The sequence below is a fragment of the Pelmatolapia mariae genome, linkage group LG15, assembly GCF_036321145.2.
Source record: "Pelmatolapia mariae isolate MD_Pm_ZW linkage group LG15, Pm_UMD_F_2, whole genome shotgun sequence".
Classification (NCBI taxonomy): domain Eukaryota; kingdom Metazoa; phylum Chordata; class Actinopteri; order Cichliformes; family Cichlidae; genus Pelmatolapia; species Pelmatolapia mariae.
Genome location: NC_086240.1, coordinates 28719943 through 28747867, shown reverse-complemented (window position 1 = coordinate 28747867; position 27925 = coordinate 28719943). Strand labels below are relative to the sequence as shown.

The 27925-nt window shown below is 43.8% G+C and overlaps 2 protein-coding genes across 3 annotated transcripts in view; one reads left to right on the top strand and one right to left on the bottom strand.

The window, feature by feature from the left end:
• The window catches only part of LOC134643431 (ankyrin repeat and SOCS box protein 2-like), a 28008-nt gene extending 21324 nt beyond the window's left edge, over positions 1-6684 (bottom strand). Inside the window, exons 1-2 of the mRNA XM_063495789.1 lie at positions 6401-6684; positions 5888-6057 (exon numbers count right to left, since the gene is read on the bottom strand). Of these exons, the coding sequence (XP_063351859.1) occupies positions 5888-6057; positions 6401-6684 (454 nt within the window). The remainder of the gene's footprint in view (positions 1-5887; positions 6058-6400) is intronic.
• Positions 6685-7851: 1167 nt separating this feature from the next.
• Positions 7852-27859, top strand: ppp4r4 (protein phosphatase 4, regulatory subunit 4). 2 transcript variants are annotated; one of them, XM_063496501.2, is made up of 25 exons: positions 7852-9035; positions 16255-16328; positions 17415-17517; positions 17631-17778; positions 18207-18280; positions 18728-18834; positions 18919-19026; positions 19210-19331; positions 19429-19551; positions 20168-20310; positions 20400-20519; positions 20663-20740; positions 20882-20965; positions 21032-21205; positions 21311-21416; positions 21524-21671; positions 21752-21896; positions 22004-22042; positions 22132-22203; positions 22285-22342; positions 22431-22508; positions 22573-22663; positions 25587-25648; positions 25731-26151; positions 26801-27859. In XM_063496501.2, the coding sequence occupies exons 1-25, from the start codon at positions 8928-8930 to the stop codon at positions 26844-26846; spliced, it is 2832 nt and encodes a 943-aa protein (XP_063352571.1). In that variant the 5' UTR covers positions 7852-8927; the 3' UTR covers positions 26847-27859. The 2 variants fall into 2 exon arrangements, with proteins under 2 accessions (XP_063352571.1, XP_063352570.1); XM_063496500.2 differs by having other exon boundaries at positions 22279-22342.
• Positions 27860-27925: the final 66 nt, after the last annotated feature.

Sequence of the window (27925 nt, the reverse complement as noted above, 5' to 3'; positions counted from 1 at the left end):
GAAAAACTCAATGCATCATGGGAAGCGTCCAGCAACCGATACCTATTGTAGAGTAACTAAGGGAGGATTTAGGGTCACCTGATCCAGCCCTAACTATATCATTGAGCAAAAAGGAAAGTTTGAAGCCTAATCTTAAAAATAGAGATAGTGTCTGTCTCCTGAATCCAAACTGGAAGCTGGTTCCACTGAAGGGGGGCCTGAAAACTGAAGGCTCTGCCTCCCATTCTACTTTTAAATACTATAGGAAGAACAAGTAAGCCTGCAGTGCGAAAGTGAAGTGCTCTAATGGGGTGATATGGTACTACAAGGTCATTAAGATTAGATGGGGCATGATTATTCAAGACCTTGTGTGTGAGGACCAGGATTTTAAATTCTGGATTTAACAGGGAGCTAATGAAGGGAAGCCAAAATAGGAGAAATCTGCTCTCTCTCATCAGTCCCTGACAGGATTTTGGATTAACTGAAGGCTTTTCAGGGAGTTTTTAGGACATCACGATAATAATGAATTACAGTAGTCCAGCCTAGAAGTAATAAATGCATGAACTAGTTTTTCAGCGTCTCTCTGAGACAGGATATTTCCAATTTTAGAGATATTGCGCATATCGAATAAAGCAGTCCTACATATTTGTTTAATATGTGCATTGAAGGACATATCCTGGTCGAAAATGACTCCAAGGTTCCTCACAGTGTTACTGGAGGCCAAGATAATGCCATCCAGACTAAGACTCTGGTTAGATACCATATTTCTAAGATTTTTAGGACTGAGTGCAATAACCTCACTTTTATCTGAATTTAGAAACAGGAGACCCTTATGAGAAAGACATCGAGGGAACAGTTTACCCTGCCCGGGATAGGGTTACCGGGGCCCCGCCCTGGAGCCAGGCCCGGGGAGGGTGCCCGAGGACGAGCGTCTGGTGGCCGGGCATTAGTCCATGGGGCCCGAAAAGGGGACATGGGCCCATCCTCCCGCAGTCCCACCGCCCGCAGGAGGCGCCGTAGGGGTCGGGTGCATTGTGCACCGGTCGGCGGCCAGGAGCGGAGGCCCTGGCAGACTGATCCCCGGCTACCAAGACTGGCAGTTGGGACATGGAATGTCACCTCTCTGGTGGGGAAGGAGCCTGAGTTAGTGCGTGAGGTTGAGAGGTACCAGCTAGATATAGTCGGGCTCACCTCTACGCATGGCTTGGGATCTGGAACCAGTCTCCTGGAGAGGGGCTGGATTCTGTCTCAGTCTGGAGTTGCCCCTGGTGAGAGGCGGCGGGCTGGGGTGGGTATTCTAATATCCCCTCGGCTTGCTGCTGGTACGTTGGTGTTCTTCCCGGTGGATGAGAGGGTTTGTTCCCTGCGCCTTAGGGTCGGGAAACGGGTCCTGACTGTCATCTGCGCTTATGCGCCGAGTAGCAGTTCAGAGTACCCAGCCTTCTTAGAGTCCCTGGGTGGGGTGCTGGAAGGTGCTCCACCTGGAGACTCTGTTATCCTACTGGGAGACTTCAATGCTCACGTGGGTAATGACAGCGAGACCTGGAGGGGCATGATTGGGAGGAACGGCCTCCCTGATGTGAACCTGAGCGGTGTTTTGTTATTGGACTTCTGTGCAAATCACAGTTTGGCCATAACGAACACCTTGTTCGAACATAAGAGTGTCCATAAGTGCACGTGGCACCAGGACGCTCTAGGCCGCAGGTCGATGATCGATTTTGTAATCGTATCACCAGACCTGCGACCATATGTTCTGGACACTCGGGTAAAGAGAGGGACTGAGCTGTCAACTGATCACCACCTGGTGGTGAGTTGGATCAGGTGGCGGGGGAGGACGCTGGACAGACCCGGTGCACCTAAACGCGTAGTGAGGGTGTGCTGGGAACGCCTAGCAGAGGCCCCAGTCCGCGAGATCTTCAACGCATACTTCCGGCAGTGCTTCAACAGCATTACGAGGGAGACTGGGGACATTGAGTCCGAATGGACCATGTTCAGCATCTCCATTGCCGAAGCTGCTGCATTGAGCTGCGGCCGCAAGATGGTTGGTGCCTGTCGTGGTGGTAATACCCGAACCAAATGGTGGACAACAGAGGTGAAGGGAGCCACCAGGCTGAAGAAGGAGTCCTATCAGGCTTGGTTAGCCTGTGGGACTTCGGAGGCAGCTGACAGGTACCAACAGGCCAAGCGGAATGCGGCTCGGGCAGTGGCTGAAGCAAAAACTCGGGTGTGGGAGGAGTTCGGAGAGGCCATTGAAAAAGAATTTCGGACTGCCTCGAAGAGATTCTGGCAAACCGTCAGGCATCTCAGGAGGGGAAAGCGGTGCTCTACCTACACTGTGTATAGTGCTGGCGGAGCGCTGCTGACTTCGACTGAGAAAATTGTCGGGCGGTGCAAGGAATACTTCGAGGACCTCCTTAATCCCACTGACACGTCTTCCGAGGAGGAAGCAGAGTCTGGGATTGAGGGGGATGACCCGCCAATTTCCGGGGGCGAGGTCACTGAGCCAGTTAAACAACTCCTTGGTGGCAGAGCCCCTGGTGTGGATGAGGTCCGCCCCGAGTTCCTGAAGGCTCTGGACGTTGTAGGGCTGTCCTGGTTGACACACCTCTACAATGTTGCATGGAGATCAGGGGCAGTACCCCTGGACTGGCAGACCGGGGTGGTGGTCCCCATCTTTAAGAAAGGGGACCGGAGGGTGTGTTCCAACTACAGGGGGATCACACTCCTCAGCCTCCCTGGGAAAGTCTATGCCAGGGTGCTGGAAAGGAGAGTTCGTCCGCTAGTCGAACCTCAGATACAGGAGGAACAATGCGGTTTTCGTCCTGGTCATGGAACACTGGACCAGCTCTTTATCCTCTCAAGGATACTTGAGGGTGCATGGGAGTGGCTGGCCTCTCCCTTAGAGATAGGGTGAGAAGTTCAGCCATCCGGGAGGGGCTCAGAGTAGAGCCGCTGCTCCTCCACATCGAAAGCTGAGGTGGTTCGAGCATCTGACAAGGATGCCTCCTGGGCACCTCCTGGGTGAGGTGTTCCGGGCATGTCCCACTGGGAGGAGGCCCCGGGGCAGACCCAGGACACGCTGGAGAGATTATATCTCTCGGCTGGCCTGGGAACGCCTTGGTGTTCCCCCGGATAAGCTGGAGGAGGTGGCTGGGGAGAGGGAGGTCTGGGCTTCTCTGCTTAGGCTGCTGCCCCCGCGACCCGGCCCCGGATAAAGCGGAAGAAGATGGATGGATGGAGAAACAGGACAGTCATCATCCAGTTCTTTAAGTCTTTAAGACAGACCTCAATCAGTTGAACTCATTAAACTGATCGATCGTCAAGTACAACAATGACACCACCGTAGTAGGGCTGATCTGTGATTGAGATGAGACAGTGTACAAGGACGGCAGTAGAGAATTTGTCCCACTGTGGATTAGAAAATAACCTGAAGCTAAATGTCCTTAAAACAAAAGAACTCATCATGGACTTCAGAGGGCAGAGACAGGTCCACTCCCCTCTCCTTATAAACGGAACATGGGTGAAATACGTCTCCACTTTCAGGTTTTTGGGCACCTGCAGCTCTGCTGATCTCACCTAGATTCACAACACCATTGCCCCGCAGCAGGTACACTTGATCCGTGTCCTGGGGAAGACTAACCTGGACCAAAAGCTGCTGCTGGCCTTCTACAGCTCCTCAGTGGAGAGCATGCTTTCCTACTGCCTGTGTTATTGGTACACAGGGGCCACAACTAAAAACAGGAAGGCTACACAGAGGGTAATTAACACCACCCAAAAAAATCACTGGCTGCCCTCTGCCAACCATGGAGGTCCCACACCTCCAGACACTAACACTAACAGCTTCTTCCTCTGGGCCATTCCAACTGTAAACAAGCCCTATCCCCCCACTCTCAGGCTCTGTCCAATCATCTCACAAATCTGAGGCATGGTATGAGTAACCCACATTTTTGTTGTACATGTACAATGGCAATATAGGGCTATTCTATTCTATTTCTGAAGTTTAACCATTTGGTGTGTGTTCTTTGGCTTCACAGATAGGTAGAGTTGGGTGTGATCTGCATAGCAATGAAAATGTATGCTATGCCTTCTGATGATACTGCCTAAGGGAAGCATGCATAATGTAAACAGAATTGGTCCTAGCACCCTTGGAACTCTGTGGAAGAGGACTCTCCATTTACATGAACAAATTGGAGTCTATTAGATAGATATGATACAAATCACTGCATTGCAGCACCTGTAATACCTACATCATGCTCTAATCTCTCTAATAGGATATTATGGTCGACAGTATCGAACGTTGCACTGAGGTCTAGCAGGACAAGCACAGAGATGAGTCCACTGTCAGAGGCCATAAGAAGATCATTTGGAACCTTCACTAAAGCTGTTTCTGTGCTGTGATGGGCTCTGAAACCTGACTGAAACTCTTCAAATAAGCCATTCCTCTGCAGATGATCTGTTAGCTGCTTGACAACTACTCTTTCAAGAATGTTTAAGATGAAAGGAAGGTTAGAGATTGGCCTTACTTAAAGGGTCAAATGATGCCTTTTAAAGTAATGGTTTATTTACTACCAGCTTGAAGGCCTGTGGTACATAGGAAATTATAAGAGAGAGGTTGATCATATTCAAGACTGAATCATTAACTAATGGTATTACTTCTTTTAGCAGTCTGTTCTACAAGACTTCCTTCGGTTATGACCTGCTCTCAGTAACAAGGTCTACAGATGTCTTTAATTTCTCAGCAAGTTTAGTCAAATGTTTTAATTTAAGCATCCTGTCCTATTATCACACATGAAGCTGAAGCATCACTGACCTCCACATGACCTCTCCTGAAGTGATTAACCACAACATAAGAGTCTGTCTTGTGGTTTAGAGGTCAGATTTCACATTGACTGATCACTGGGTGAATGTGGTGAAAAACCATTGACTATAAAACAGGCATATCCTCTCTGACCTCACTTATTGGTTTGCAGGGTTTTTTTTTTCTTTAAGTAAAAAGTGACCATATTTAAGTAAGAATGTTAAGCTGGTAGGGATTCCTGAAAACTGATTGGATAAACATACTCACCTAAGAGGCCTAGTATTTACATAAGGGCTGAGTTATTTTTTAAAAAGAACTCTGCCACCTTGAGTACCATCATCAGTCAATACGATCATTCCTGAAATCCTGGCTGACAAACTGCAACAAAGACTCCACTTCCTTAGGGTGCTGAGGAGAAACCATCTGGATAAGAAACTAATGGTAGCTTTTTACCACAGCACCACAGAGAGTGTCCTCGCCCACTGAATCACAGTTTCGTATGTTAATTGCTTGGTAGCGGACAAGAAGAACCTGCAGAGAGTCATTAAGACAGCACAAAAGATCATCAGCTGTCCCTTACCCTCTCTAGAGGACATAGCCAGCACTTGGTGTTTCAGGATAGCTATGAAGGAATGTTTATCTTGTCTTGTAACAAGTTAACCATTTTAACTACATGTACAATTAAAATGGGTCCATGCACAGGAAACAAAAATCTGGATTTCCCAGAAGGTTATGATCATGTCACCCTTACAGTAAATTAATAAAGAAGCCTAACATTGTGTTGCATATCAGCACATTTTTCCATCATGAATGAACAGTGTGGACATAAAAACATAAGCAGGTGAATGAAGCTAAAAATCTGAAGAAGAAACATCTGAAGTCAGATGTCATGTTACAGACATAAAACTGGAGGGTTTGCCCAACCGTAGCTCAAGCTTCTGTTCAAGCAGAAGGTTTTTTTTAAAATGTGAAATAAATATGACAAATCAACCTTCACATAAAACACAAAGTAAAGCTTTATTGGTGATTAACATCACCTTTAACGGCTGAATCAGGTAAGAGGCTTTGTTAGAGGCTTAATGAGAAGCAGAAAGCAGTAGGTGTCCTGACCTCTGACCAGGATCCTAATGCACTGCAGCTGTCCATAATAAGCAGCTTCATGAAGAGCGATCCAGCCTTCATCATTTGGCTCCATAAGGCTGCTTAACCGCCTCCGGACCAATTCCATCAGAGCCTCTGCATCCCCACTCATGATGATGGACTGTAATGGACTGACCTCTCTGAGGGAACACACAAACCTTCAGAACCACAGACTTGGAACCAGAGTCAGATCCAACACAGAGCCGCTGCGCTGGAATCAACACAGAGTTAAAACCACCATAACAGAACCAACAGATAGTCAGAACAAACACAGAACAAGAGTAAAACGACAGAGTCACAAGCACAGACCAAGTCAGAAACAACCCCACCCACCCACCCACCCACCCAACACACACACACACCCTGCAACCATCTCCAGACTGTCTGACACTCACTCTGAAACGTCTATTGATCTCTTGCTGCTTTCTGATGTTTGTGGATGTTTCCATCCTCTGAGCTCTATTTCATTGTGAACTGACTCACCTCTTGTAGACCTTGTAGAGAAACTGTGACAGGGCTGTGGGAGGGTTTATACAATTTTGGATGTGGGGGGCAGGTTCAGGTGCAGGAACCGTTTGCACCCTTTTGGGGGGGTCAGGACCTCTGTGTGTGGGGTTAGGGTTTGTTTGGATTGGGCCTGATGATGATAATGATGATGAAGCCTGTTTATCAGACAAGCTTCTCTCAACAGCGATCTGCAGCAGCTCCTCGTCTGCCAGGTGACTGTAGATGCTGTAGTCATCCAGGTTCTGCTCAGAGACTGCCATGTCAGACAGAGGAACAGGAAACGGTTTGCTCTCTGTGTTTCTCGTTAATGCCAGCAGCGTGTGGACAGCAGCGGGTCATCCAAGGTGATGTCGTTTTGGCCTCAGCTGCTGCTGAATGATGTCAAGACTGCGGGTCAGCGGTGTTTGTTTCCTCCGAGCTGAAGCCAAAAATTCAAACACTGTGAGAGCTGCTGTCAGCAATATCTTCTGTCCTGCACCCGAAAAACAGCCTTCACCAACAACACAGATGGAAACAGGATCGATGCACATAACCAGGCTCACAACAGCCCAGAAAACTACTAACTGATTTGTGTATCAATCGTTTAAACCGGGTCAGTCAACAGCAGCCTGACAAAATTTCAAAGACTCAACTACTAACCCATCTCACACATTTAAATTCAATGATTTCAAACACACAAATGTAACCTAAATTAATTCAAAATCAGAATCATTAAAGAAAAAAATTGGTAAACACAGAACTGAGTGTTTGATTTGAATCTAAATTTGATGATAAAAACAAAACAACATTCAAGTGGATTCAAGTGTGGTTTGAAGTTCCACAAATTCAAACATATAAAAATAAAATAAAACAAACTGTTGACTGGGTACTACCTGTGAAACCATCCAATCAGGAAGTAGCACTTTCTGGTGTGCAGCAGAAGGTTCTGGTTCAGAGTCCGAAGGTCTGATCAACTCTGAGCTTTCATGAGCCGGACTGTCAGCCAACTCTGACACTGAGACTGCAGCTGAAGGTCAGCCCCTGATCTCCTCCTCCTCCTTCTCCTCCTGTCTGTCTGGTCTCACCTGTCCCCATCTGTTTGCATTATGTGTTTTTTGTCTCGGTATGATAGTGTAACTTAAGTGGCTCACCTGCCTGCTCTGTCCCAACTACAGGTCATTCAGAAACTCCTTAGCATCTAACAAAGGGTCAACAGGGCTAACCTGTGATTACCTGCTCTAAAATGATGATTGAACACAGAGCAGGAAACAATCTCAGAGCTTAACAGGTGAGGCATTCATCACATAAGCTGTGAGCTTCATGTTCACGTGGAAAAAAAAAAACATTTCAGAAAAAAAAAAGAAAAACCTGAACGCAGGAAGTGAAACACCTGACCCTGCAAAATAAAACAAATGAATGCGGATCTGAAGCACGTGACGTGGATAGTTTTATTTGATGATTATTGAACTTTCAGGTGCGTTTACAGGTGATGGGACAGCTCAGAATGAGAGCGGGTTCTGGATCGAAGACACGTTCTGGACTTTATGAATGAGCACGGACAGTCGTTTCCATGGAGACGGATCAGCTGCTGCACTGCGCCTCCAGCTTAACGCCCTGCAGCTCATCTCTCGGTCCCGGTTCAGGTCGGGCTTGCATCCTCATGACTCTGTTTAGGTTGGCTCAGCCCGCTCTGCTGCCCACGGGTCACTCACGGTGATGAAGCCTCCTCCTCTTCGTCTTTTGGTGTGAAAATCAGCCTGATACCGTCTGTGAACTTTGACGCTGTCCGGTACCGGTCTGCGTATGACAGACCAGCACTGAACGTAGAGTGGGCGATTCGGTTCGGTTGTGCACTGTCGAGGATGACGGACTCGAAGGAGCACGGAGGAGCGCAGCCGCAGTTCTGCGTGACGCTCCCACCGCAGCCCTGAGGAGCTGAAGCAGGTGGAGAAGATCTGGACTTTGTCAGAATATTTGGAGATGTGCGCCGAACCGGAGAAGAGGTCCATCTGATTCATCCCGCGCCCGGTTTGTGCGGTTTCCTACATTCAGTCTTTAGATTTACTCCGAATAAATTCCGTGTGCGGACTTTTGGACTGAGTGTGGTGTGAATGAAGAGTCCTCGGGGAATAAAAGAGTTAACTGGAGCTTTTTACACGCAGTCTGGCTGCGGCTTCTCTGCGCTGCACTGGATCTGCTTGGAAACGTGTGACACATCCCGGTAACGGTGTGACAGTTTGGGATGTTAAGGGGGATTTTTCTGGAGGAATCACAGTTCTGTGAGCGCCGAACCGCAGATCGTGCCGTGAGTGTGTGGACGGGTTTTGTTTGGGATCTCTGATAGCCTGCATCGTGTGCAAATGAGCGCGTTCGTGAGACTTTGTCAGACTTTTGAACGGAGTCTGGAGTGACGTTCAGCTCGAGCCGGGATCTCCTTGGAAACGGTTAGTGACAGCCTCGCAACCCCCGCCCCCTCAACAGGGATGGTCGGAGCTGATACGACTGCTCCCCCTCTAACAGCCAGATGTTACCCGGCAGGATGGCCCTGAGCCCGGCCGGCGTGCTGTGCGGCCCGCTGGAGGAGCTGCAGGAACTCGCCTTCATCGAGAGGCCGATCCGCAGGAGCCTGAAGGTGGGTGTGTGTGTGAGAGAGAGAAACGTAAAGTAATGAGGAGGAGGGTGAGTTAGTGGGAGGAAGATCAGCAGCTTCAGTGGAGGAAGCAGAAGGGAGACCCGCAGCATGACGCAGTTTGTCCGCCTGTCTGTCTGCAGAGAGACAGACAGGTCTGAGGTGCATCGAGAAAAACGGCCGATAACTGATCGATTAACCAGTAATCATGAGAAACAGAGTGAAGCTGTCTCTGATCTAATTTAAGACAGTCGCTAATCATGACTGATCAGTAACTGAAAAGATAAACGCGCTGCCTGATTCTTACACCTGTAGCTGTGTGGGCGGGGTTTCACCATGATGACATTGAGAGAGGAGGCGGAGCTTGGGTGTTCTTACGGCAGAAAGCTGATGTGATGACGACATACACTGTGTGCATGTGTATGTGTTGTTATGGTTGACAGTGGTCAGTCAGACCTCCTCTTATGACCTTCCTGCACGTGTGAACGCTCAGGACAGTTCCTCATTGACAGACGTGACCCGGAAGTATCTGTGTTGCGCCCATAACAAGAGCTGTTCCATTTTTCCAAACACTAAGGAAAGGAGCTTCAGTGCTTCCTTTATTGCTTCCTTTAGCAGAGGAGACACTGGAGCATCCTTTAGTAAAGGGAGCAGAAAATGTCAAATCTTAATTCATAGCATCTGATCGTTCATGAAAACAGTCAACATATTAAACATAGTGAAGCAGATCATGAGAACATTCATCATAACTGCATTTTCCATTTCAGGATCAGAATACTTTAATAATCCCTAAGGAAATGATGTGGTTTCATCCATAACCCGTAGATATATTTATAGTTTTTATAGCTGTTAAACTCACAGCTGAGATCTGAACATCACACAGCTGGAATAAAACTACTTCCTGTTGAGTTGTTGCTGCATGAATGCAGAACGCTGTATGAGCTCAAGATTATGATCTATACCAGGGGTGGGGAAACTCCAGGCCTCAAGGGCTGGTGTGCTGCAGGTTTTAGATGTGTCCTTGATCCAACACAGTCGATTTAAATGGCTAATAACCTCCTCAACATGTCTTGAAGTTCTCCAGAGGCCTTGTAATGAACTAATCATTTCATTCAGGTGTGCTGACCCAGGGTGAGATCTAAAACCTGCAGGTTCACCGGCCTTTCAGGCCTGGAGTTCCCCACCCCTGATCTAGATGAACAGATCAAAGTGTGTGTAAGGTTCTGTATAATCAGTGATCATTAGTAATCATTAGTAATGTCCTTTGTTGTATTACAGGCTTTAGGAGTCATGTTTACTTCAGGTCAGGTGGGATCAGTGATGATGGAGACAAGCAAATAAATAAATACCATATACACAAGATAACTGCCAGAGGGCAGAAGCTTAAACACCTGGTGTCCTGGGTTTGTGCAGTCCTGCAAGATGTTGCGTGCCTTTTTGAGACAGCGGATGCTACAGAGGTCCTTCAGTGATTTTCTAGGCCATGTTAGCGACCCTTTTAAATCAGAATAATTTATTAATAATAATAATAATAATAATTTAAGGAAATTGTGTGGGTTACAGTTGATCCAAGACAATAACAGTAACAGACAGTAAATAATACTATATAATCCAAAGTTTACATAATATAAGAAATAGCTCTAATATTTACAAATAGCTCAATTATAAATATGCCTTAATGCCTTCTTGTGTGCCATGCTGCGGCTCAAGAACTACACAGAGATGCAATACATCACCACACCCTCAAAGACCTTCTTCACAATTTCCAAGGTGTTTGAGCTCCATTTGGAGGTTGTGTCCATATCAGAATCAGAATTAATAAAGTATTCTGATTCTGATATACACATCCAGGAACTTGAAGCTGGAAAGCCTCCCCACCCACTCTATTGACGTAGATGGGCTGCAGGTTGGACTTCCCCCTCATGAAATCAATGATCAGTTCTTTGGTCTAGGTGTGTTACGGATTAAGTTGTTGTCTGCACACTACCCTAGCAGTCTTTGGACCTCATCCCTGTAATTGTAGGATGATTTATTAACAATGGGCTGTAATTTAGTAACAAAGATGCAGCCAGGTAAAAATCAACATTCTGCCAAGAGCAGCGTACATTAGTGGCTGAAAAATCAATTTTATGCTCAGGTTTCACACAAGTGTTTCTATCTTTTTAAATAAAAAGAAGAGGCTGAAGGAAAATCAGTATCAGCTCTGAGAGAGAGAGAGAGAGAGAGAGAGAGAGAGAGAGAGAGAGAGAGAGAGAGAGAGAGAGAGAGAGAGAGAGAGAGAGAGAGAACTTTATTGATCCCACAAGGGAAACTTTTGTCCTACATCAGCATGATAAAGAGTAAAAATTGTACTGTCCACAATAAACAACAATTTGCCAACACCGTGAAAATAAATGTGCCACAGTTGTCTGGTAAGGGCTTTATACTATGAGTGCAAGAATTTATATATTTAAAACTGACAATGTGCAAGAGAAAAGTGCAAATTGCAAAAACATGCTCACTTAAAATCTAAGAACAACAGCTGCATGAAGATATACAATAACGATAATACAAAATAATGTTTGGGATCTTATGCCTGACAGGTGTGTTCACCTGTCACAGAATGAAGAATTAATATACAACTTTATAGAGAACAGTAGGACTGATTTCTTGAAGTGTTCTTTATGGCAGTGATGTTGAATCAGTCAGAGGGAGAAGGAGCTCTGCAGGCTCAGAAGTCTGGAGTGATAGTGTGGTCAGTGAATACCTCAGGCAGCAGAAACCCAAAAAGGGGAGGAAGAAGGAGGAGAACCATCACAGAAGGACAGGACCCTGCACAGCATGTACCACACTCAGAAGAACTACCTAATACTGAGAAATCCTACCAGTGGCAGGACAAAGCTGGACGGAATGACAGCACAGAATCACTAATGGCAGCACAGGAACAAGCTCTAAGCACAAAATTCATAGAGGCTGGGGTCTATCACACCAGGCAAGACCCCAGGTGCAGGCTGTGTAAAGATGTCCCAGAGACAATCCAGCACATAACAGCAGCGTGCAAGATGCTAGCAGGCGGGGAATACATGGAACGCCATAACCAAGTGGCTAGCATAGTGTACAGAAACATCTGTGTATGGCCTGGAAGTCCCAAGGTAAAAATGGAAGACACCGCCTAGGGTAGTCGAGAACAGTGTTGGTCAAGTTACTTGAAAAAAGTAATTTAGTAACTAATTACTGATTACTTCCAAAAAGGTAATCCCAATAATTTACTGATTACTTATTTTCAAAAGTAATTTGTTACTTAGTTACTTTTTAAAAACATGATACACAACCTGAATACATAATAAAGCAATAGACCTTTCAGCCCAGATCTATTTTTTATGCATAATCCGTCATATAAAATTGAATCAAATGGAAAGTCTCTTTTTTAAAATTGTTTTATGAGTTTTAATCTTTTAATTTTATGCACACTGCATTAAGCAAAAATTTAATTATATGCAACTGTCTTTGACTTGAAGAAACCTTTTAACATTTAAATCTATTTTCTGCATATTCCAGCATATAAAATAAAATAATGTTTTGTGTTAACACTCGCTCTTTCAAATAGATTCAAGTAAAACACAGCAAAAAATGAATAAAATCAAAGATTCAGTGGCACTAAGTCCTGTTGCTCTTAAATGCATTTTCACCCATTTAGCAGGAGTGGGGCCGGTGGAGGTTTGTCAGTGTCATGTCAGTGGGAGGATTTAGAGATTTCTCAGTGAATTTCACACTCCCGTGGCAGCTTGCTAGGTGCTTGCTGAGATTTGAAGTTTAATTTTTTGCTGTCGAAAGAAGTTTTCTTCCCACGCAGAATGTACAGCGGACGCTAATGTTTTTGTCACTTTTTACGGACTAAAACTTAAAGTAATTTCAGTACATCCACCCTTTAAACGCTGCATGGTTGTACTCTCTCCCGCACTCCATATTATCCATTGCTGATCTACACACGTCTGTTGCTGCCACGTGCGTCGCACGTGCTTACATCATTGTCATGAGACACTCTCACAAACAAAATCACAACAGTTTAGTAACACAGTAACGCAGCGTGCTTACGGGAAAGTTACAGTTATCTAATTACTTTTTTGCAATACTAATCCCTTACATTACTCGTTACTTGAAAAAAGTAATCGGATTACAGTAACATGTTACTTGTAACGCATTACTGCCCATCTCTGGTCGAGAATGACCGAGCTGAGATCCTGACGGACTTTCAGATAGACAGACAAGCTGGTGATGGCTAACCAACCAGACATAGAAGTGGTGGACCCTCAAGCTGACAGGATGAAATGGGAACTTTAAAAAAAACAAAAAAACAAAATTCCCCTCTCACCCCTGCGGTCGGTCTATCCTCCAATCTCGGGTCCTCTACCAGAGGCCTGGGAGATTGAGGGTCCTGCGCAGTATCTTAGCTGTTCCTAGGACTGCGCTCTTCTGGAAAGAGATCTCAGATGTTGTTCCTGGGATCTCTGGAGCCACTTGTCTAGCTTGGGAGTCACTACACCTAGTGCTCTGATTACCGCTTGGACCACTGTTACCTTCACCCTCCACATCTTCTTGAGCTCTTCTCTGAGCCCTTGGTACTTCTCCAGCTTCTCATGTTTGGAAAGCTGCTATTCATGTGAAGAGTGATGTCACCCCACGCTTCTTCCGTCCACGTTCTGTCCCCTTTGCATATGTTGCCCTCAGTGAAGAGGAACAGAAGCTACCTCTAGAAGTCAAAGTTGTAAAAAACACTATGCAAACTGATAAAAGAACCTCAGCTCTTCACAAGTTTCAGCTTGGTCCAGAACTTGCACACCTCCTTGGGTATCAGGTGCATTGGTACTGTATGGCCAAACTGCACTGGTGGAGCTCCCCTGATGGCAGACCAAAACCTAATGAAAAAGGCCTGTGGTTACAGATCTGAAGGTCTGATTGCAGTAAAATGGTTCGACAACAAATGTGTCAACCCTCTAAACAATGCCTGTGGGTTCATGCCTCTTTCATCTGTCAAAAGGTGGAGCAAAATCTCCAACGCAAAGATCACCATTGCATGCCCATCACTCATCCTTACATATAATTAGCATATGGGAGGAACTGAGTTTTCTGATATGCTATTACACCTGTATAAGACAAGTTATAAGTTATAAGTTACAAGTTAAGGAGATGGCATATTCCGCTGTTCGGATACATCGTTGACTTGAATTCCTGGTCTACAAGAGTTCCTGTGCCCTACAGAACCAGAAACCAATGGCTCTCAAAAGGTTCCACCTGGCTGTGTCTGAACCAAGTCAACAAACCAGATTTGCACTGTTTTTGTTTTATTTTTTTGCAAAGCAAAAATGATTTTGCACAGTAGCATTCAATCAGAAATGGCCTGAATGTGAGTGTTTTGCACTTTTTCATAATTGCAGATTTAAAAAAAATATATATTTTGTTTTTTGATATAATACTTTCCTTTGATGGAATGAAAACCAGCAATGTTTGCTGGCATGCTACTTGAAATAATCTGTATCCAATGCCCTGGATAGTTTTTGTTATTAATTTAATTATAATTTGGCACTTTATTTGATTTTTCTTCAACTGTATTTTCTACTGTACTTGTGTTTGCATGACAAATACGTAAACCATTAAGTGGCATCTGAACCATTTGGTAGAGGTCAATATTTTAAAAACTATAGGGTCTATTGAAAAAAAAAATTGATTGTTGTTATTACTCACTCGAGTCAATAAGGAATACAAACAAAATATTTTTCCATTGCTTTTTATCTTGGTGCAGTAGTTAAAGGGTTAATTTCTTCTTCATCTTCGTCTGTTTTACTGGCAGTTGGCAACCCATTTAAATAGAGCAGGGAGTTGTACTGCCCTCTAGTGGAAGAGAATGTAATTGTTCTGCCTGTTACACCGATCGCTTAGAGTACCAGTCAGGTGGAACCAGATAATCTTCCACGGTACACCTAATCATTTCTCACGCCACACCTATGTGCCACAGCACAGTGGTTGGGAAACACTGATCTATACAGTTATACATAAACAAGATCCCGAGATACCTGAACTCATCCCTGACCTGGAGTGGGCACTCCATTGTTTTTCCAGCTGAGAATCATAGGGTCAGAGTTGGAGTTGCTGTTTCTCATTCTTTATGGCTTGCTCTAAGCACAGGTGGGGTTTTTTTGTGTTGTTTTGTTTTTTTGGTTGTAGTTACCACAGGTATTAATACCCAGGTCCTTAAAAGGCTGTGGCTGTGATCTTTGACAAAGGTCTCTCAGAGGTCTGATTAGCTTTAGTCTGTGTGGCAGGCAATATCACAGACTTATCATTAACTTCTCACATCTTGTCATGTTATCATATGATGACAGCAAACATTTTAATGCAAAATGTGTACTTTACAGAGAATTAATTTTACTGTATTAGTACTTACTGTGCTAACATGCAGTTAAAGTTATTTATTATTACTACCCTGTGGGACCTTTGTAGTAATAGTTACTCTATGGCATGAATCATATTTTTTAAGAGAAAAAATATTTCGCCCCTGAACTCCTAACTGTTGCTCAGACCTGATCCTGGGATCCTCTTGTACTCATAATTACTCTCACCGAGGCAGTGACCTTATGACCCTAACTGTCCAATCAAATTCTTTCCTCCCATAAACTGCTCTTGTGCTCATTTCCTGCAAGTTTGCACATGCTCATTTTAATGCATTATTTTTTGCTTTTACATCCTATCACTCAATGTTCTCAAAAACTGATCCCAATCCATGTCCCAACACAACTGTTTCCAATGTGGTGCAACTGCATGAAAACAAGGTGATCATTATAATCAGGTGTTTTGGAGTGGGGAAATGCCTCAAAACCTAAAACAAGCAGTCCCAAGGAACAGAATTTAGAAGAATTTAGAAGTCAGTCAGTCTAAGCTCAATCTCAAGACAAACATTTTCCTGGAGTTACAGAAAGCTTAATTCACATTTGCATATCCACCACAAAGGTTGTCAGGAAAGACCACCAGAGACTGCAGACACAAAGATGTAATCTTACGAAGACTACACTTCATAAGCTGAATGCAGTTTTAGAGATTTTTAATGTCATATTTACCTCTGATGGTCTCATATATGATCAGGGTCTGTGTTGGGTCAACTGTCATTAAAGCTCACCTAAGGACAGCACAATCATATCAAACAGGTGACTCTGATCAGCTGACTTTGTATTTTTGTTTTTCCCATCAGACTGCAGAAGAGATTGATCAGCTGACTGTGGATGAAGACCTAAATGACATTGAGAGAGCTGTCTACCTCCTCAGGTGAGTCTCAGCAAAGGTTTATGCGCAGGTCAACAGCACTTCAAACTGAAACCCCACCTAGTGCCCCAGGTTTGTCAGACAGCTCCAGGTGCAGATCTGTTCATTCCTGTGGGGAAATGAAGAAACTGGAGCAGAGTTCAAGCTGAGACTGTAACCATAATCCTTTTTAACCTGCCACAGAGTTTCTTTTTCTCTAAGTTAAATAGGTTACAATGAGACTAAAATAAGTTCAGCTATGTTTACAGTAAAGAACAAATACAAAAGCTTTTGTAGGTATGTGGATTTCTGGATGCCTTGGGTGGAGCTGAAAGCGTTGTCCTCCACCCGTCCTCCTTTGCTGTGACCCAGTAAACTGCGGAGCTAATTGAACAATGGAAGTAATCAGCAGTCCAATCCCAGAGGGTCTAAACTAGTTCACTGAACTCATTCATAAACAGGACTTGAGCCTACAGGACTCAGACTGGAGTCTGGAGCAGATCTGAACCCATAAACCTGCCCTGTTCAGGTCGTCTTCGTTTGTTTGCTTGTTATTTTTTAAATCAACAATATTTTTTATTATTCTCAAATAAATATAAAGTAAAGAAACAGAAGCAAAACAACAAAAATATATTTTTTAAAAAACGAGACACAAACAAGCCTCATGAGATCACAAGCAGTATATTCGTAGTGCTTGCCAAGATAAATGGGAGGGTTACATCAGAAAGAGCAACTTTTTGGGGGGTCAAAATCCAAACCTTCACTGCTCACATTAAGTCATTTTTTTTAAATGGTGTTAGCATGGTGTCATACATTGACTCAGTAAGACATCTTCCTCCATATGGCTAGTCAGCTTTAGCTGCTTAGTTGTTTTCCCTTTTCCCTGCTTAAAATAAAGAGCAGTAGTTTGTTGTGTTTCAGCAGTAGTAACAGCAGTAGAAGATGAAACTGAACAGTGCAAAGCAGCTACCATAGACCAGTCCACACCTTTCTGACCTGGAAACATTCTGACTACTCATTCTATCTCCCCTCTTTCTTCCCCTCTCTCTTTCCCCCGTCTCCCCTTCTATGTCAACTCTGCATCCCCGCTGTCTCCCCTCGACTCCTCAGTGTTGGTCAGGAGGTGCAGAGGGTCAGTGTCATCAGTAACCTCCCAAGTCTCGTCCGACAGAATCCAGCTGAAACATTTCGTAGAGTGGTACCAAAAGTTCGGGTAAGTTACCTCTGTCACACTGTACTTCAAGGACATCAGAGTATGGCCACAAAATGACAGGTGCAATGTACAGGTGTGTCTTACAGGTAACCTGTCCTGTCTGTGTGACCCAGGAGGTTCTGAACGGAGCTGGAGCTGAAATCCAGCTGGCTGCAGCGGCGTCATTTTTAACCATCCTTCAAGATGACATCATACTGATCCACACCCACACTTACTCCATCCTAAAGATTGTCTTGTTGCACCTGAACCACAGAGACACAGGTAAAAACCTGAACTTCAGAGGCGACAACAAGAAAAAAAGAAACCCTGGTTTGCTGGGCTCCTTTCATTGATAATAGTTTCAAATGTGTCCAGGTCCTTTCTCCCTGTAGAGATCTGTAGGTCCTGATGAGAAGGTGTGTGGTTGCGATTTTTGTGTAAGTGCTATAATTGTGGTGTTATTCTTTGATGGACTTTTCCAGTCCATGGTGTACGTATGACAGCTGGGATAGGCTCTAACCTCACATCCCAAAGACAATATTCAATAAAAGCAACTTTTGCTTGCTCCAGATTTTAAGAATATTGCATGGCTTATAAATGATGACATCATTTTTACACTGCCAACATACAGGTATAAAACATCTGTATATCTGACATTCTGACATCAAAGTTGCCTTGTTTGTTACTGATTTTGCCATCTTCATTGACAGTGGTGAGCAACGCCTGGCTGGAAACTCTGCTATTAGCTATCAACGCTCTGCCCAAAGAAACCATCAAACAAGAGGTCAGTTAATGCTGGCTAATCAGTTAATCCAAAATGCTGCAGTAAGAGTACTGACAAGGACTAAAAAGAGAGAGCATATTTCTCCTATTTTGGCTTCCCTTCATTAGCTCCCTGTTAAATCCAGAAATTAAAATCCTGCTCCTCACATACAACGTCTTAAACAATCAGGCCCCATCTTATCTTAATGACTTTATAGTACCATATTACCCCATTAGAGCACTTCGCTCTCGCACTGCAGGCTTACTTGTTGTTCATAGAGTATTTAAAAGTAGAATAGGAGGGAGAGCCTTCATTTTTCAGGCCCCTCTTCTGTGGAACCAGCTTCCAGTTTGGATTTGGGAGACAGACACTATCTCTACTTTTAAGATTAGGCTTAATTGCAAAAGAATTGACTTGAACTGATTATTCACCAGATTTATATGGTCAATGAAATGCGTGTCTCCACAGGTGCTGAACCCCCTACTACATCAGTCTCAGCTGTCTCACGCTCCTCAGGCTCGGCTGGCCAGCTGTCGCATTTTAGGAAAAGTTGCCTGCAAATTTGATTCCTACATGTGAGCTGCAGCATGCACTCTTTGTATTATAATACAAAGAGTTCTCTCATTTGGTCTAATACTAACTCTGTTTCTGTGCATCAGCGTAAAGAAGGAGCTGCTGCCTTTGGCTCGTTCTTTATGTCAGGACCCGGAGTTTGAAGTCCGAGCCTGTATGTGCCGTCAGCTGGAGAGCATTGCGAGAGCCACTGGGTAATTGCAAGCAAATACTGAATAAACAATCATTGGGTAAAACACAACACTGACCAATCAAAAGCCCTGCACCGACCAGATGAAATCTCACCACCAACCAATCACTAGCCAGACAATAACCAAGCAACCAAAAATCAAACAAAACCCAACACCTACCAAACATATGTGCTGTTTTTCTTTCAGGGTGGATGACACCAGGACAGAGCTTCTTCCTGATCTAGTGGAACTTGCTGGAGACGAGGACAGCAGTGTCCGCCTTGCTGCCTTTGACACAATCATCAACCTAATGGAGATGATGGACAGCGGTAAGTCAGATTTCATGCGGTATGCATAGGTGGCCCAGTATTTTAGTCTATTCAGTGTGTATTTGTAAACAGCTGGTTTAAAAATTCTTCTTCTCAGATGACCAACTCCACGTTGTCATTCCTTTGGTGATGGCGGTGTGTGAGGCCTCGCTGCAGGAGGATGAAGCAATTATGGCATCTTTGTCATTCCAGTTTGGGAAGCTCTGCAATGAATTGGCAGGTAGGACCAGTAGAAACAAAAGTCATTTGTTTAAATAAATTTTTGCTAACCTCCAAGGACCTGGCGTCCACATATGTGGACATCACATTTTGGGTTATTTAGACCAAAATACTCAATTTTGCTCTACAAGGGCCTGATATCCACTTACGAGGACATTATACTGCTACTGTTCTATCGAAATTTTAAACGAATATCCTCATATGTGGCTCTCATTTTTCTTAGAAACAAAAATTAGGTAAAAAAAAAAAATCTGGTAATTCTTTGTTTTTACATTCATCAGGTCCCAATCAACCCAAATATCAAAGAGAAATTAAAAACGCATGCCGTGGAAGAGTTCGGGTCTTAGGAGGTTAAGACATATCAGGAATGTGAAAAGTTGCAAATAGCAGCAAGTCTGGGAGTTCAGTGAGCTCTACACTTCTAAAGTTACCCGGTGTGAAAGCCTTGCCCCTATAGAACACCAGCACTGCAGAATATCTGAACACTGCCTGCTGAGGGACAGGAACCTGGAAGGAGTGTTTGAAAAGAGCAGTCCGTTGTGATCCACAGAAGTGATCTGAAACACTCTGTTTTAGATCACTTCTGTGGATCATACTGTTTGATGATCGTGTTTCAGGCTCACTGTCAGATGAGCAGAAGAGTCATTTACTGCAGACATTTAAGGAGATGTGTACCACTGGACTGCAGACTGATGGAAACCAGACTGATAGCAACAACGAATCCACACTTATCCGCTGCAACTGCTGCTACAACCTGCCGGTACACACGTGCACACAAACCCACAGACAAACACTCACAGTTCGTCAGCTCTTTAGGTGGTGGTGTCACTTCCTGTTCTCTCCATCCAGGCTATGGTGGTTTTTGCAGACACAGCTCATTTCCTATCGGAGCTGTACCCTTCTTTCTCTAGTCTTTGTAGTGACCCAGAGGTCTGTGTCCGGCGCAGCGCAGCAGCCAGTTTCCACCAGGTGAGATCCAGGCCTGATTCCAGATGGTCTATCCTCAGGGATTGGGCCTTTTGGCTGAGAAAGAAAGACATAAATGATCAAATAAAATTGCTAAATGATTGCCTCACTCTGATTGACTGCTTCCTTTCCCGCCTTGCTGTCAGGTGGTCAAGTTGCTTGGTTCAAAAGTCCAGGTGGTCCACAAAGAACTTCTGTGTCTGCTTCAGGATGATGCACTGGAGGTGAGCGGCAATGCCCACTATCACTGTTTCACCAATCAGGATTTAGGGCCAAATGCCAATAACTTTCTGTGATGTCACAGTTTAGAAAATCATACATCAGGTTTTGTTTGAATAAAGTGTTATGTTGGATTTTCTCCTGAGGTGCTGGATGCTCTGATGACTCATGTAGAAGAAACTTTGGAGGCAGTTCTGTCACGGGGAGAGAACCAGACGCTGGACAACAAGGTGAGAAAATAAAACTTAATTTTCATTTTCACTTTAGTTTATCTCTCATTGCTTCCTTTAATCAAGTTCCCAGATCTGATGGCAGGACTACTGTTAGCTGAACAGAAGATTGGACGTTCCTTACGTTGGCGGCTTCACGAGAAGCTGCTGCAACGTTATAGCTGCCTGGCAAGACTGCTACCTGGAGAGCTGCTACACCAGAGCTTCTCCCCTCGCATCTTCATTATCCTCACCACCAATGTGAGCACTGCCACATGCCACACCACATCACAGCATGCTACATACAACATCCCATAACATCCCACAGGTGAACCTGTGACAATAACACTGCTGTTTTGGTTGCAGAAAGTGTTGCCGGTACAGAAGGCGGCAGCTCGCACATTCTGCACATTCCTGCGCTACAACCGCAAACAGGAGCAGCGTCAGGAGATGATGGGGCGACTCATACAAGGTCAGAACATTTCTGGTTCTTCTGGCACTTTTACTCTGATATTTGAACAGCAGAACATCAATAGGAATGCAGCTAACATGTAAATGCTGACAATCTGATAATCTCAGATCTGGCTCAGGGACGCAGCTACTGGCATCGTCTGAGGTTCCTAGATGTTTGTGAAACTGCCACAGAGATTTTCTCCAGAAAATACTTCAACAAACATTTCCTGTTTCCAGCACTGGAGCTAGTCCATGACCCAGTTGCCAATGTCAGGTACATCATACTCATTCTGTCCAATGAGACATTGGCAAATCTGTCCAACATCCTACTAAACACACCTGTCTGGCTCTCAGGTACAAGCTGTGCCAGTTGCTGCCCAGGTTGCGTTCTTCGCTTCGTCTGCCAGCTGACAAACAGCTGCTACAGAAACTTGACTTCTGCGTCCAGAAGCTGCTTTGCAAAGAGAAAGACAAAGATGTGGTGGCCATGATTCGCAAGGTAACGCCTACCAGAGTCCAGACTAGTCCAGATATTCAGGTCTGCAGACTTCAGATTCTGACTGTGTTGTTGATGAAGGTGATCAATGTTTCCATCGTCTTTTCCAGACAGTCTTGGAACTGGACAAACTAGACCTCTCAGAACCTGTAAGAAGTTGCTTTAACATGGAGCTGAAATGAGAATACAGGTTTACTGCTGACCTCTAACCTCATTCATGTCTTGTGTCTGTGGACAGTTTCATAAGAGGCAGGAGAGGGACTTGTTGGACCAGAAGAAGGAGAAGGAGGAGACGCTGTTGCTGGAGATGGTGAGTCTGAGACCTGCTACTAGACTACAGCCTGAGCTGCCTTGCTTTGTTATAAAAACGTCTTTGTGTTGTCAGGAACAGCTGGAGAGGCAGCAGAATGAAGGAAAACTGAACTCTGACAAACATCCGGAGAGAAAAAGTGAGCTGGCCTTTTTTTTGGGGGGGGGAGGAGTCTCAGCAGAAATTTAGACCTGCAGTTCAGTCTGTAAACCATGTTTCTTTGACAGGAAGAGACAGCAAGACCAGTCTATCTGCCACCAAGTCCATGTCTGTGTCCTCATCTGCAGGCGCCTCATCCTCCTATGGTGAGACGATGATGATGATGTTAATGATGGTGATGACGGTGATGATGATCTCCTCTCTGTGCAGGTAAAGAGATGAGAAAGGCAAAGCTGTCACGGAGTCGGTCCCTCACCAGTCAGCCGACGACGTCTAAACCTGTGACCTCAGACAGATCTCTGTAAGAACATCAACTTCCTCCACTCTCACCCTTAGTTACATAAACCTTCTGCAGCACAGAAAAAATGTGTGTCTCTGTATTAACAAGGCTGATACAAAGGTCAGTCTGAGTCTAGCCTGAGGTTTGAATTCTGCTATACAAAGATCTCATCTGTGACCAACTGTGAATATTATATATAATAATGACAAAGTAAAGACCATTAATACAAAATAAGACCGCATGTAAAATAACATTTATTACAGTAAAAAGAGATAATGCTAATAATACCTCATTGGCTGCATGTCGCAAAATGAACTGGTCGCCATTCTTCTGAAGTTTCTTTACAATTGTCCACTTATAGTCCAGTTTTTTTAGTTAAAGCTTTTACCCAGCACATTGCACGCTCCTGCTTCCTACTTGCTTACCGGTAGCTTATACCCACTCTCACACACGAGCAGTGCAATAATTGTTTAGGCAAGCTTGACGTTCAAAATAAAAGCAGCACCATTTCAACTAAATAAAATAAAAAGTAACAGATTCCACTTGCAATTACAGCTATGACATTGACAAAAAAATTATATAAACATTATCTTTATGGCAACAGATACACAATGGCTGGCATTACCTTGGCCTCCAGTAACACTGTGAGGAACCTTGGAGTTATTTTTAACCAGGATATGTCCTTCAATTTACATATTAAACAAATATTTAGGACTGCTTTCTTCCATTTGTGTAATATCTCTAAAATTAGAAATATCCTGTCTCAGAGCGACGCTAAAAAACTAGTTTATGCATTTATTACTTCAAGGCTGGACTACTGTAATTCATTATTATCAGGATGTCCTAAAAATTCCATGAAAAACCTTCAGTTAATCCAAAATGCTGCAGCAAGAGTACTGATAGGGACTAGAAAGAGAGAGCATATTTCTCCTGTATTGGCTTCCCTTCACTGGCTTCCAGAATCAAGCTTAAAATCCTTACTTAACACATAAAAGTCTTGAATAATCATGCTCCATCTTATCTTAAAGACCCGATACCTTCTTATCTAAATGATATTCAACAGGTACCTTATCAGGGGTAGCAGTAGGCACCATCTCAGTATCCTGTGTGTAATGTCAGGGTCCCTGCTTCATACAATCCTGATCAAACGTTTAAGACCACTTGAAAAATGGCAGAAAATCATATTACGCATGGTTGGAGCTTAACAAGGTTCCAAGTAGAGCTTCAACATGCAACAAGAAGAAATGGGAGTGAGACAAAACATTTTTTTGAGCATTAAGTTTATTGAGAACAATGCTTAAACTGAAACGGGCTGTTTTACAGCTGATCAAAAGTTTAGGACCACATGCCTTTAAAAGGCCAAAAATGTGGATTTATTGTCATTTTCTGTCAGGAGGTCACACTGTCATGACATTCTGATGGCAAAGGCAAAAAAACTTTCCCTTTTTGAACGTGGTCACGTTGTTGAACTGCATAAGCAGGGTCTCTTGCTGCTCGCCATCACTGCTGAGGTGGGACGCAGTAAGACGGTCATTTGGAATTTCTTAAATGATCCTGAGATTTATGGAGCAGAAAAGTCAAGTGGAAAACCCAAATAAATTTCACTAGCACTGAGCTGGAGGATCCAATTGGCTGTCCGTCAAGACACTGGAAGATCCTCGACCCAAATTAAGGCGTTACTGGTGCCGACTGCAGCCCCATAATCATCAGATGACATCTGAGACTGAAGGGCTTCAAAAACAAAAAATGTCTTCAAAGGCCTCGTCTCCTTGAACGCTACAGAACTGACCGTTTGGACTTTGCAAGAGAGCACCAAACATGGGACATTGAAAGGTGGAAGAAAGTTTTATTCTCTGATGAGAAAAAATTTAACCTTGATGGTCCTGATGGTGTCCAACATTACTGGCATGACAAGCAGATCCCACCTGCGATGTTTTCTACATGCCACAGTGGAGGGGGCGCCATAATGGTCTGGGGTGCTTTTTCCTTCAGTGGAACAATGGAGCTTCAGGAGGTGCAGGTATTTTTCAACAAGACAACGCTATAGTACACAATGTCCGCAGGACAAGGTACTTCTTCCAGTAAAATAACATCACTCTTTTGAACTATCATGTGTGTTCCCCTGATCTAAATCCAATTGAGAACCTTTCGGGATGGATGGCAAGGGAAGTTAACAAAGATGGACAACAGTTCCAGACAGTAGATGCCCTTCGTGTGGCCGTCTTCACCACTTGGAGAATGGTCCCAGACACCTCATGGAAACTCTTGCATCAAGCATGCCACAACAAATATTTGAAGTGAACAGCAATAACGGTGAAGCTACTCATTACTGAGTTCATGTTTGGAATTTGATTTCTGTTTTGGGGGGTTTACGGGGTTCTTTGCAGGTGTGGTCTTAAACTTTTGATCAGCTGTAAAACAGCCTGTTTCAGCATGTTCAAAGAATGTTTTGTCTCACTCCCATTTCTTCTTGTTGCATGTTAAAGCTCTACTTGGAACCTTGTTAAGATCCAACAATGCAAAATGCGATTTTATGCCATTTTTAAGTGGTCTTAAACTTTTGATTTGGACTGTATTTTCATTAATTTGGACTGTAAAGACTTATAATTCTATGGCACTGATTAATCCACAGATGAACATGTATCTTCTTAGTGTCTTTGTGTGTGTTGGAAATGTTTTAGGTTGGTTTGTATAAAATTAGCTCTTTTAATTAGAAACTTTTTTTTAACTCTAAACAGGCTCTGAGAAAGACCTTACTCCACACCTTGCTAGCTAGCACACCCAGCTTCACATTTTCAAAAGAGTAATGGTTATGTATCTTCTGTAAAGACACCAAAATCCAACCTGTCTCTGATGCATCCATCGGTGTGAGAATGGGTGCGTGTTGGCGTCAGGTTCCAGAAGTCCATTATATTCTAGTTGATTTATCAATTGTGTGTTTCAGGAAGGTCAAAGAGCTGAGCAGTGGATCTGCATCTGGGAAGGCCTCCATGTTGACCAGTAAAGGTAGCTTACTGACACTCAGGCCTGATCGACTTCAGAGTCAGTCTCTATATGAGTGTCTTTACTGTTTTCATGTCTCTTACAGATGACTCTTTAAGGACAGCTCACTTCAGCATGGGAGCCCAGTCTGCCTCCTCCATGCCAGTCCTGATCCGTAGCAACACTACTAGTCTCCTGGACAGGGCCAGTACGCTGGACCAGAGAGACCACAGGACCAGTACTCTAGAGCAGAGAGACCACAGGCCTAATACACTTGACTACAGGACTGGTAACATGGATTACAGGAACAATATAATGGACCACAGAACCAGTACATTGGACCAGAGAGACCACAGGACCAGTACCTTGGATCAACGAGACCACAGGACCAGTACTCTAGAGCAGAGAGACCACAGGACCAGTACCTTGGATCAGCGAGACCACAGGACCAGTACCTTGGATCAGCGCAGTAAAACAATGGATCGGGGGTGCGGCATGAAGGAAGGCCAGTCCAGGAAGCTATCCATGTGAGTTCTTTGTTCTAGCATAAACCTGGGTCCTGTTCCACAACATGGAATTAGTTTTGAGGATAATTGAGGATAACTTTCAGAGAGCTATGGACCTCTGTTATTTATTTCTTCCTCCATACAGTTAATGTAAGGGCAAATATCTACTGATGTTTAAATCTTTGCAAACATTAAACAATGGTTTAAACTTCGGTGACTGTCCAAAGTTTTCAGTAGTCAATCTATTAGAGGACAGAAACAGCCATCTGTGGACTTCACAGAATTACCATGAGATAAGAACTACATCGTAAACTGTTTGATCCACAGTTTATTTTTTATCTACACTTTATTATCTTTATTACTTTATTTATCTACACCTGAGAAATTTAAAAATCAACCATGACCAACAAACAAATTAAATGTGTTTTTGACTCTTTCCCATTACACTCCTGTTTAAAGTTTAAACATAAATCCTTCACCATGATCCAGGATTCAGCTCCTTTGGAGGCCCCACCTTTTATTTTCTCACCACCATGATGGCGGTTTTCTTTGCCCATACAGATGAACGCAGAGCAGTAAAGTTATTGATTATTGATTGACCTCTGATCAGCTGATCTCAGGGCTACTGAGTAAGAAGTCTGATCTGGTTTCATTTTCTCATAATTTGCAGAAACAGGAAGTCCAACTCTTTCAGCGTCCAATCAGGACGAGACTGAAGATGATGACATCATCATACCTCCACCAGGCCATCAGCCAGTCAGCATTCAGAAAAGAGTTTCCATTCAGCTTCAGGACATTACCCAGAATACATCAGGACCTCATCAGAGACAGGGGAGTCTGATTCTACCTGTATCTATTGAGAACTGTGTAGACTGATGATCTCACCCTGCCACCTGATTGATTCAGTAAAAGAGTCCACCCACAAATTGTTGCTGTGTTCTTATTGGTTAAAGCAGGGGTCTCAAACTTGTGGCCCGGGGGCCACTTGCAGCTCCCTATGTTGATGTGAAGAAATATAATGCAGTTTGATCCGTGAAGTTACTTTTTTTGTTAGGGAGGATTTGTTTGTTGTTGAGTGCAATGTTAAAACAAGTTCTTTAAAAAGCCAAAAATGGACAGCAAGGCAATGTGACCAAAGTACAAACATGCTGAGGGATTGGCTGTGTTAGTTCAGTGAGAGTCAAAAACTAATGTGTACACTTTTTATTCTGTTAAATATGAACAAAATGATAGCAGAAGTGCTGCCACATGTCTAGCCAGAAAGAGAGGACCAACATGTTTATTTGGTCATTCAATGAAAGGCTTCAGTTAGTTAAGAGAGAGAAAAAAAAATTGTCTTGTTATACAATATTTGAATTTTTTTTTAAACCAAACAAACAAACACTACATATTAGGAAATATTTGTGGGTGTTTTCTTGTTTGTTTGTTTTGTACTACTTGAACATTAAAGTGGCCCTCCAATGAGAGGACAGTGCCAGGAGTGGCACACAGCTCATTTAAGTTTGACACCCCTGGGTAAAAGGTTTCAGCTGCTGTCCTGTGACTTTTTTCTCTGAGCTTCTCTCATAGTGTCATTTCAATAAAAGTTCATATGATCCAAAGATCAGAAAAAAGTGAATATCAATCCCACTCCACCTGCAGCATTAACATGTTTCCTTACTGATTATCTAACAAAGTCATACATAATCAATCATCAGTCACGGTGAACAAACCAGGACTGAAAAACCCTACATGTAATGCAGTACTTTTACTTGATATTTGTACATCAGCGGAGGTTGAGAATACTTCTTCCACA